This window comes from Cetorhinus maximus, chromosome X (genome assembly GCF_964194155.1).
Source record: "Cetorhinus maximus chromosome X, sCetMax3.hap1.1, whole genome shotgun sequence".
Taxonomy (NCBI): Eukaryota; Metazoa; Chordata; class Chondrichthyes; order Lamniformes; family Cetorhinidae; genus Cetorhinus; species Cetorhinus maximus.
The window spans coordinates 9,258,463-9,270,637 of record NC_135917.1 but is presented as its reverse complement, the minus strand read 5'-3'; the positions used below and the strand labels follow the sequence as shown (position 1 = coordinate 9,270,637).

The window sequence follows — 12,175 nt, the reverse complement described above, 5'->3', positions numbered from 1 at the left end:
GTCTATCGAGAGCACCGGCTCTTGCTAGGGTATGATTACACAAATGCCAGCTTCCCAGAGGTGTCTTGCGCAACTGGTTACCACTTCATGCACGAGCCTAAACAGTGAGTGCCAACTGGTTATTCAAATTCTGAGGGTATCACAACTGAGCCAACATGCACTCTCTCGTGGGAGTCATTACATAGCGATCAGGACTGGAAACTCCCTTTCCAGACCAGAATCATGGAGAGAAATTGGAACCCTCCAAATGAAACCAACTCACTCAGATCAAGAATCAAAGACAAAGCCTTTTGACTCGATGGCTGAGTACCAGGCAACACAGTTCATTTACACACTTAGACACTAGGGGCAGAGTGTACTTGATATTTTTGCTGCCTGTGAACCAGTGCATGAACACATTTTGTACAGTTGCACCTTGTCAACTCAACCCACCTGCTGTGGTACCTGTTCTGTCGTGTATCACATTTTCAACATTGATTTCCTCAGCAACACTAAATGGCAATATTCAATAGCTGCCCAATGTTACTAGGCGAGGTGCAACGCTCACTGCAACGCTCACTGCGAAGAACTTAAAAGACCAAGGCAGGACTGCAAATCAATTTAGGCACAACAGATTGGCAGTTCTGTACTGGTAGATGTCACTACTTCATCAGAGCTAGAAACAATAAAACTTACGAGTGTCTACCTAAGTCCATCTTTTGGCATTTGTGCAATCGTACCCCAGCAAGAGTCGGTGCTCTCGACAGACCTAGAGAAAGCTGGGATAAAACAAAATACAGTTAAGTAAAAAAAAAATGCCCTGGCACTAGGACATTTGGCTGGGTGGCTCTTCATTTTGTGCCCTGTGTAGCAAAATGTCTCCTGCATGACATTTATCGCTTTCCCTTCACCAGCAGTTTGCTGAAAAAGCTATTTGTTACAATAAAAGTCACTAACTCCATCTTCTACATTAGTGGCCATTTTCACTTCCAGCCACATGGCAGGGTCCCCAGTGCAGGCTGAAATATTGCCAGAGCCACTGTAAAGCATAAAAATTAAGCTGGCCCCAGAAATTTCACCAGAGTTATGAGGAGAGCAAAGCTCGAAGTTGGAACAAATTTGTTCACAGAGTTATTAAAACATGGAATGCTTTACTACAAGTTGCTACTGAGGCAGGGATCAGATAATTTAAAAGGGAGGATTAGATCAGCATTTGAAAAGGGAGAATATAAAAAGGTACAGAAAATGGGATTGGAAAAGATAGTTTCCATTGAAGTGCTAGTACTGGCAGACAATTGACTGAATGGCCTCCTTCTGCATTCCAATTCTTATTAAAGATAATTCTATGATATCCTTGCTATCACTGGCATCTTTACAGTGTACTGCAAATTTACAAAGCGTATACTAATGACAACTAGGACAAGATATCCCCAAAGCACCAGACTTCTGCTTTCATTCCAATATTAAACATGGAGTCCAAATGGCCTAGTTTCAGGATCTTAGTGATGAGATTCAAAATGTTTTTGCCAAGTATGCTCCATTCAGGCAGAATTCCAAAAACTCAGATCTTAAACTTCAAAGCTTCGAACAGCTACATCCTGCATAGCAGCTATTCTATCTTAATGACTGTCTGGATTTGAAATAAGTTCTGGGACTACTACTGTTGTAATCAGATTAAAAATTAAAAAGATGCCCTTCGGGCGCAAGGTGCTACCAGAATGTAATGCCCACAAACACAGCACACAGCTGACTTGATCCAAATCACCATTCGTACAAGAGACATGACAATTAAACCCAGTGCTAGAAAAATAAATAACAGCTTTCCCAGCACTGACATGTGTTCTGGTCTCTAGTATAAGTTCCTCTGTATGTATCCTATTTAGGGCATACATAGAACCAATGATACCAATAAGCATGCCGCAGAGTGCCAGGTGTGTGCAACTAGTTAACATTTACTCACCATACGCTGCATCAGTTTGTGTAAGTAGAACCATGTTATTTAGTTTAAGTAAAGCGATATAACCTGCCTAAATTTTCCTTCTGTATGCAGGATTCTGCCATCACTCTGGAAGCATTATTTATACTAACACTTTCCGAGAACATTACAATGCCAGCACTAATGCTTTAACAAAATGTCTCCAGCAGCTTTCAAAATACTCACATACATCCTCACCTTTGGCGGATGGGGGTGGGGCGGGCGTTCAGATTGGAGGCTAACTGCTCCAACATTATGAAATAGAAACAAGTCAGACCCATACACCTTCTAGTCATCAATTAAATAGCAGGTTTATACAATCATGGAATGATAAGCACAGAAAGAGTCCAAATCAACCCATCATACCTGTGCCAACACTTTAGTAGAGCTATCCAACTAATCCCGCTCCTTTGTTCTTTTTCCCTGAAGGATTTATCCTATTAAGCAAGCAAGTTACCCGCCTACAATCTCAAGTGAAGAACAGTGATAAGGATCGGAACAAGAATTTGATTTTTGAAATTGTTACTGCAGCCTTCAATCTTTACCAACCTGAACATAAGCATAATCAGAATAATCAGCAGATCCCGACTTTAATTATCCTTCACTAAGATAGCATAATAGCTTGGGTTATCCTGGCCAAATTCTTCCCCCAGCCAAGACCATCAAAATGCATTCAATTATCTCTTTGCTGTTGGTGGGACCTTGCTGCATGCAAACTACCTGCTACCTTTGCTTACAAATAGAATTGACTACACTTCTAAACTTGTTTGTTGACCGTGAAGCACTTTGGGATATCCTGAGGATATGAAAGGCGCAATTGAAATACAAGCTCTCTTCTAGCTGCTGCATACAATGAGATTGATGCCTTTATAAAGCTCTACTGCGACTCGAGGTCTTTCTTCTTGAAGGCCAATCATCTCAGTTCCAGGACATCACTGCAGGAGTTCCTCAGGGTAGTGTCCAAAGCCCAACCATCTTCAGCTGCTTCATCAATGACCTTCCTTCTATCATGAGGTCAGGAGTGGGGATGTTCGCTGATGATTGCACGATATTCAGCAGCATTCGCAACTCCTTAGATACTGAAGCAGTCCACGTGCAAATGCAACAAGATCTGGATAATATCCAGGCTTAGGTTGACAAGCGGCAAGTAACATTTGTGCCACACAAGTGTCTGGCAATGACCATCTCCAACAGGAGAGAATCCAACCATCGTCCCATGACATTCAATGGCATTGCCATCACTGAAATCCCCACTATCAACATCCTGGTGATTACCATTGACAAGAAACTGAACTGGACTAGCCACATAAATACTGTGGCTACAAGAGCAGGTCAAAGGCTAGGAATCGTGCGATGAGTAACTCACCTCCTGATTCCCCAAAGCCTGTCCACCATCTACAAGGCACAAGTCAGGAGTGTGATGGAATACTCTCCACTTGCCTGGATGAGTGCAGCTCCAACAACACTCAAGAAGCTTGACACCATCCAGGACAAAGCAGCCCACTTGATTGGCACCCCATCCACAAACATTCACTCCCTCCACCACTGATGAACAATGCCAGCAGTGTGTATCATCTAGAAGGTGCACTGCAGAAACTTAACAAGGCTCCTTCGACAGCACCTTCCATATCCAGGACCTCTACCACCTAGAAGGACAAGGGCAGCAGACGCATGGGAACACTACCACCACCTGGAAGTTCCCTTCCAAGTCACTCACCATCCTGACTTGGAAATATATCACCGTTCCTTCACTGTCACTGGGTCAAAATCCTGGAACTCCCTCCCTAACACCACATCGACTGCAGTGGTTCCAGAAGGCAGCTCACCACCACCTTCTCAAGTGCAATTAGGGATGGGCAATAAACGCTGACTGAGCCAGCGACGCCCACATCCCGTAAATGAATTTAAAATATATTATCTACACGATGGTAGCAATTTGAAGCTTAGAAGATAATTCCTACATGTGTACAGTTTGACTGTACAATTTTGTAATGACAGCCAGAGGGCAAATGACTGAAACTTTTTCCAACAACTTGTCAAGCCTCCATGACTGGTTAATGGAGGCAGATGATGGAAACACTACTTTCAAAAAAAAACCCACCCTGCTGTTCTTGAAAATTGCTCTATAATTTCAGTTACTTTTAAAGAGCACTGCCTTTACAAAGAAGGGTTTGGCAAACCTTATTAAATCCGTTTGCAAACATTGCACTGAAACATATAATTGAGACACTTGTAAGTGTTGCTAGCCAGAAATGGTTCCTCTGCATTCTAGAGTGAAAAGATTTGCACAACACTGCATAATCAAGGCAGTGAGCATCACAACTCAGACGCTCTCTAGATTCATTTTCTCATATCTAGCACAAAGGACACCTTCAGAAGATAGTCCAAACTCCCTGTGAACTGCAATTTGGTCCTCCTGCAGAGTTATCTGGGACAGAGTTGCAGGGTGAACAATTAGCCTTTTGTACCATTATTTGACGGTCTTCAGAATAACAGCCATTTTAAAATTTGTCACAATACAACCAACTTTCCATAAAGAAAGCTTAGTCCAGAAGATGCACAAGGTGATCCCTGAAGTCCCTATGCAAGGACCATGCAGGAATTGCACAGGAAGTTTAAACTTCCAATTGGCAATTACCCTGCGCCTCGAACCATCCAATACTCCTATTTAAATTGGAGACTTCAGATGGTTTCAACTCTCTTAGTATGTTAATTACCCAGGAAAAGTTAGAAGAATGAAAACCACTTCTAACTCCTGTACTGACTACCACATGGCCCACCCACCACCCCCACACCCCATGGGCCCTCCCCACCCCCGCAACTACTCCCTCCCACCTGACTACACTCCCCCAACCATGCAACTTCACCCCCTTCCCCCCCAACTATTCCCTTACCCCCAGACTACCCTCCCAAGCCGTCAAGCCTCCAACACCCCCCTTAATCACACTCCCGAGCCCCCAACTTCTTCCCCACCCCCCAAACTACCCTCCTGAGCCCCCGACTACTCCCCCACCCACTCACTCTCCCTCCCGAGCCCCCGGCTACTCCCCTCCCCAACTACCCTCCCGAGCCCCAGGCTACCCCTCCTAACACCCTGGCCCCACCTACCCTCTGGCTGCCATCCTGACTCCCAACCACCCTAACCCCTCACCCATTTACCTTCTCCCTGGCTTCTGGGACCTTTAATCTTACTGTACATGGTTTACAGCAGCTGGTGTCGTAAAAAGGAAGTGTGGCTTCACTTCCCTTAATGGTGATTGCCATTCCACAGAAGCTGGGCCATTATATACAATTGTGTGGCATTTTAATCGGACTTTTGGAAATCTAGATTGCATTATTCTCATCTACTCTCTTACCTCTTCAAAGAATTCATTTCTCTTATTTGCCCTGCTTCATTCCCCATCACTAGATCCAGTAGTGTATGTTCTTATGAATCCTTCCTTTTTGGGCTTCTTAAATACTGAGTTCAAAAGGATTCCTGTACACAACGTAGGAACTTTATTACCTTATCCTCTTTACCACTTCTGCGCAATTAACTTCAGGGTAGCTGAAGTCCCCTATGATTCTTACTCTATGTCCTTTTACTCACTTCCATAATTTGTTTGCATATTTCTTCCTCCATCTCCATTCCACAATAAGCTGGTCTGTAGATTACCCCTGTGTAAATGATCCTTTATTACCTTCCATCTCTATCCACATGCGTTCTGTATTTGCTGTGACATCACTTGGTGATCATGGGCTCCTCCACTCCATCATCTGTGATGTCACTTTTGCAAATGTAGTCAACATTTTGTTTTTCCCTTGAAACATTAGTATAAAGGGACCAATTTTCCTTGGAAAGTCCTGGCTGCCTCTTTACAGGTCCTCCAAATTGAAAGGACAGTTCAGCAGCATCTAACATTCAAGTGTCATGGACATTCGATTGCCCACTTGTGTGCCCAGCTTTAGACCTGGATAAATGGCACATGAAGTGCTATTATATCACTCCAATGTTATTAATACACAATTTTTAAAAATTCTCCTTTTCAGACAAAGCTTTCCACCCAGGCAGGAGACAGCCCTGAAAATGTGCATCAAGGACAAACAGGTTTGAAGCCCAGGATTAGGGAGCTGCAACCCATTTTTCCATCTTTAACATTCAGGAAATTGGCGTACTAGGCGGAGAGGAAAAAATCAGCCCCAGAATATCCATTGATTGAAAGTAGGACCAATCTCTGAACCTGCAAATCTTTATAGGTAGAGAGCAAACCATGAACACTGCACATCTGAAATAAAACAGAAAATGTTGGAAGTGCACAGCAGATCAATCAGCATGTAAAGACAGGGTAGCATCTTACGCTGGGCTAATTAAATTGAAGGGAATAAATTTTTTTTTGTCTTTCATGTGACCCTGTCAACACTGTCTTTCTAAACAAAGAATGTACATAAAATCTTATGGCACCAGTTATCGTGACAGAAAAATAGCTTATTTTATGTTCCCTACACAACAGTGAGTCTTGGAACATCTTTTACAGTGAAAGTGCATAGAGAGTGAAATATTCTTGTTACATATTGTATTTTGTTTTACAAAAATGAGCCACAAGTTGTCGCAAAAATGCATTCCATTGAGTAATATGTCAGTGATGTGTGTCGAGGTGCTATGCCAATAACAAGTGTTCATGTAGCATCCTTAACTTAGTAAAACCTCCTAAGATGCTTCACAGGGTGTTACCAAACAAAATTTGACACTGAGCCAAGCAATGTTCGGAGAGGTGACCAAAAGCTTGCTCAAAGAGTTAGGTTTTAAGGGATATCTTAAAGGAGGACAGAGAGGTTTATGGTGGGAATTCCAGGGGTTAGAACCAAGGCAGCCGAAAGGACAGCCACCAACAGTGGAGTAATTAAAATCGGGGATGTGCTGAGGCCAGAATTGGGGCAGCACAGAGATCTCGGCAAAGTATGTTAAGAGCCGTATGTCTAAATGGTATGTCTGCATTGTGGGTGAGACCAGACAGTACGTATTGGATAGGAAGCTAGCTGACTGACACGAAACAAAGGGTTCCCGTTCAGGGGCATTGCTCTAAGTGGAGAAAGGTTGCAAGTGATATGCGCCAAAGTTTATTGCTGGGACAACTTTATATATTCTTTGTATTTGGGCCTAAAGAGCAGAATATCAAAATGTGTTGCCAATACAAAGGTAAGGGGCTTGGCAAATAGCATGAAGGACTGAAATACTTCACGTAGATATGGACAAGTCAGCAAAATAAGCAGTTAGGAAAAAACAAAATCTTGGATAGCTAAAGAAGAAATCACAGTGCACATTCAATGGAAAGATGCTGAAAGGTGTAGGTGAAGAGGTAATCTAGGAGTACAAATTAATAATTCCTTACAAATGTGTGTGCGAGTAGATAAAGCCATAGAAAAGACTAAGAACATTTTGGGCTTTGTAAATAGGGAAAAAGAGTACAACAAAAAAAATCTGGAAAATAGTTAGGCCACAGTTATAGTATCCAGTAATGTGTCCAGTTTTGAGCACCCCATTCTATACAGGATATTAAAGCCATAGATCCAACAGAATGTTACCAGAGATGAGGAAAGACTTTAGGTATTGAAGCAGAGAAGGCAAAAGGCAATTTCAGGGGTTTTTTTTAAATTCAGGAGGTTTCAAGGTGAATAGGGAAAGACCATTTTCTATGTTTGGGGAATCAGTAATGAGGGGTCATCAATTTAAAACCCTCACCAAGACAGAGATGGAAGGAAATTTCTTTGCAGAGAGTCATTGGAGCATGGAATGCTTTGCCACAGGAGCTAGTTGAGGCAGAGACCATTGCACCTTCTGAAGCAGAGGAAGACACAGGGCTAGGGAAGAGCAGGGAAGCAAGACTAATTTTGGATTGCTTGAGCAAAAGGAGCTGGTATAGACACAATGGGTTAAACTGCCTCCTTCTGTGCTGTAAATATCTAAATGTGGAAACAGGCATTCTTAGTACTGGGCCTAATATATATATAGGATGTAAAGCTCAGCTATGGGTCAAACAAGACAAAGCAAAACAGCTGTGGAAAGGGACGGAATCAGGGTCTACGGTGCTTAGCTTCAGGCTAGAGCCAGAATTCCCTTCAGTCTTATCATGTTTTTTGACAACACAAACGTTAAGCATTTTTATTAGTCATATTAAAGATTTTAAATGACTAATACAATGTAAGCCAATTACTTGATTTCTGAAAGTTCCAGTACAGTGAGCCATGCCTATAAGAGCAAAGCATAGACCTCAATTCATTATTGAATCAAATAGTCAGTTTCTGATGACAGAAAAACTCAAAATCAAAATTTAGGAATTGGAATTCATGAACCAGAATTTTTGAATGGTAAGTGGTAATTTAGTCACATTACTCAGCCACTCAAGTGGTTTGTAATGACCATCTAAACCTCAAGATGAAACTTGTGCAGATTTTCAAAACTATCCACTCAACAAAGCCAGTAAAAACGGAGCAACAGCTTCAAAAGAATTGACAGGTACCTAGAAAGCTAACAACTTAAAACCAGCCCTAAATATAGGTCCATGATACTAGTTACATTATTAGTGCAGTCAGACATGGACTTCTCTTACATTATGATGCAGATATATTTCTTGCAACATTTCATCGCCTGTATAGCTGAAGATTGTGGGCAAAGTTATAGGGAATTCTCCCTAATTCTGAGCTATTGTGGATTTGTATTGATATTCTGCAACTAAACCTAATAGTGTTTAAATTTTTTTTCCATGGTACGATATGAAGGAACTTTCTCTCCCCCCTCCACCCCACCCCAAGTTCACATGGGTACTCTTGCCATTCCAAGTAACATTCTTCTTTCTCTCTCCTCCCTCTAGTTTATGCTAGCATTCTTCCTGCTCGATTTCCCCTTCACCACTACGCACCAGACACTGCAGCTCCCACTGATCGAACTTGGTTACACACCGAGGCTGAGAATTCACAATCTTACAAAATTGTTACAAGCTAATCCTGGATCATCAGGTAGCAGTGATAGAAAGAGTCAGGAGAGGTGGCGAGGGACAGACTGGGAAATACCAGTCCTTTCGAATGGTAGATTATAGCAAGGTATGCTCACCTCTGGGTCCGGATGCAACAAGTTCAAATCCCATTTCAGGACTGGAGCACATAATCTAGGCATATGTTCCAGTGCAGTACTGAAGGACTGCAATCTTGTCAGAGGTGTTATCTTTCAGATGAGACAGTAAACAAAGACCCCATCTACCCTACCAGGTGGATGTAAAAGATCCCACCACACTGCACTGCTCGAAGAGCAGGGACTTTCTCCTGGTGAACTAGCCAACATTTATCCCTCAACCACCATGTAAAAAAGATTAACTAGCTATTTTTGTGCATTATTGAGAGACCTTTGCTGTGTGCAAACTGGCTACCACAGCTACCTACAAAGCAGTGAGCACACTTCAAACATACATAATTACCTGTAAAACACAAATGGATGTTGAGGACATGAAAGGAGTACTATAGAAACAATTCTTTCCCCCCACCACTCAGGTGGACATAGAAAATCATAGCACTGGTTGAAGAGCAGGAAGTTCTCCCAGTGTACTAGTCAACATGCCTCCTTCACCACCAGAAATGCATTAACTGGTCATTCATTCATTTGTAGTTTATGGGCCCTTAATGTCTGAAAATTGGCTGCCCTGTTTGCCTGCATCGCAATCGCAATGCCAACACTGCAAAAGCATTAGCAATTAATCGGCTGTGAAATTAAGGTCATGAAAATATTCTATAAATGCAGGACTTTCCCCCTTAAACAGACAAATGGGTACCAAGTCCAAAATGTTAATTCTTGTTGTAGGAAGATAACTAGTCAACATATAAACTACATCAAGTACAAGCTCATGACAGCTTTCAATGGAGATGTCAATGCAGATCAATGGTGGCAATTTGGGGCAATTCTTTAGTTTAAACACAATTGTATTGTGATCGATGTAAGTTTGTCAAGGTACAATTTACATTATTACTTGAGAGGTTGAACCTTATACATAAATTATGGCAGTTAAATCTCAGTAAGTATAATTTCTTCTCATTTATACTAAGTGTTCTACAATCCAACGGTACTTTTATTGCGTTTTTATTTTGTAAAAAATGAAGCTAAAGCCTCATCTTGCAGTATTACTGACAGCTGATTGCACCAATCAGGGAAGCACATTTATTGGGGCGCCCCATATATGGGCAGACATTCCGCTCACATGGACCAATTGGTGGGAGCACAGGGTTGTCTCCATGGAGATCTGGGCCTTCCTCTCAGGGTCGTGCGGAGCAGCCGAACGCTCCGGCGGTCAATGGCCGCTCGAGCTCCGGCGGTATAAAGGAAGTTAGGTTGCGGCGGTAAGAATAGCAACATCCGGACCCACCTTGGAGTTCTTTGCGTTCATTTTGCTTGGCCTGATGATCTTTCAGTAAGCGGGACAACATGATGTCGGCGAAGTTCCTGAGGAGAGGAACGTCGCTCACAAACCAACACGGGAATTCGCAGCCAGATCTCGCGAGGAGGGGGAGGGGGCAGAGTGACTACGTTCACGTGAGCAGTTCAGCAGCTCCCTTGGCTGCTCCACAAACAGAGCTGGCAGCCCACTGAGAAAGTATGAGGAGTGGCAGCCTTGCAGATTACAAACATGTTTAAACATATGGAGCTAGGGTTATGGTCCCCCTCCCCGGCCTTGGAGATGTGCTTCAGTTGCACTTTCATCCCATTTCATCCACTCACCACTTTCTCTAACCTAGTGCCATGGAGGCTAACTACTTCGACTGTTGTCCCAGCTAAGAATAGTCCAACCTACAGTTGATTTCAGCCATGTGAAAATATAATCCTGGAAGAATGAGGCTGGTGAGATTCGCCCAGATACTCAAGTGAACCCCTAGCTTGTATGTTTAACAACTCTCATAGGATCAGGGATTTTTCCCATGGACTGGAGAAAGCCTAGGATGCCATAATTCAAAGTCAGAACTGGGAAATTCCAGGTTCAAGTCCCACTCCAGGATTTGAGCACAAGATTCGAGGCTAATTCTTTACTGCCTGCTGAGGAAGTGTTGCACTGTTGGAGGTGCCATCTTTCAGATGAGATACTACACCATCCATCCTCTCAGGTAGATGTAAAAAAAATCCCATGGCATTATTTCAAAGAAGAGTAGCAGAGTTATCCACAGTGTCCTGACCAACATTTATCTCTCAGTCAACATTGCCAAAAACATCTGACCATTATCACACAGCTTGCTATGCACTAATTGACTGCTATGCTTCCTCCGTTGCAACAGTGATGGCAATTCTAAAGTACTTCTTTGGCTGTAAAACACTTTGACATGCCCAGTGGTTGTGAAAAGTGTCATATAAATGCAAGTCTTTTTTTTCTTTTGTAGGTATTTGCCCTTACTGTGTGTGACCCCATGAGTTTTGGCTTCCCCTTTGCATTTGTTTGAATGATCGGAAATGTTTGTCTACATATGGAGTCTCAGCAGATTCTGCTTTCATCTGGGGTACTTCAGCCATGTCCAACCTTGTTCTAAATTCCACTCATGCACTTTTCAACAGGGATCACTGGCAATTGGGTGTGGGAGCCTTGACTGATTTCCGCCCCCCCCCCCCCCCACTCTTCTCTAACGTAGTGCCATGGAGGCTAATTACTGCCACTATTGTCCCATTAAGAATAATCCAACCTACAGTTAATTTCAGCCATGTGAAAATGGGTGTTGATATAATCCTGGAAGAATGGGGTCTCTGATTCGGCTGGTGAGATTTATTCAGATACTCAGTGAGCCCCTAGCTAATATATTTAACAGCTCACGTAGGATCAGGGATTTTTCCCATGGATTGGAGAGAATCCTAGGATGCTGTAATTCAAAAATAGTAACAAGTCCAGGATTTTGACCCAGTGACAGTGAAGGAACAGTGATATATTTCCAAGTCAGGATGGTGAGTGACTTCCAGGTGGTGGTGTTCCCATCTGTCTGCTGCCCTTGTCCTTTTAGATGGTAGTGGTTGTGGGTTTGGAAGGTGCTGTCTAAGGAGGCTTGGTGAGTTCCTGCAGTGCATCTTGTAGATGGTACACACTGCTGCTGCTGTGTGTCAGTGGTGGAGGGAGTGAATGTTTGTGGATGGGGTGCCAGTCAAGCAGGCTGCTTTGTCCTGAATGGTGTCAAGCTTCTTGAATGTTGTTGGAGCTGTACTCATTCAGGCAAGTGGGGAGTATT

General features: G+C 42.9%; 1 protein-coding gene across 1 annotated transcript in view; it reads right to left on the bottom strand.

Moving 5' to 3' along the window:
• The window catches only part of bloc1s1 (biogenesis of lysosomal organelles complex-1, subunit 1), an 83,552-nt gene extending 73,078 nt beyond the window's left edge, over nucleotides 1-10,474 (bottom strand). The window contains exon 1 of the mRNA XM_078534720.1: nucleotides 10,342-10,474. Within this exon, the coding sequence (XP_078390846.1) occupies nucleotides 10,342-10,402 (61 nt within the window). The 5' untranslated portion in view covers nucleotides 10,403-10,474. The remainder of the gene's footprint in view (nucleotides 1-10,341) is intronic.
• Between the last annotated feature and the right edge of the window lie 1,701 nt (nucleotides 10,475-12,175).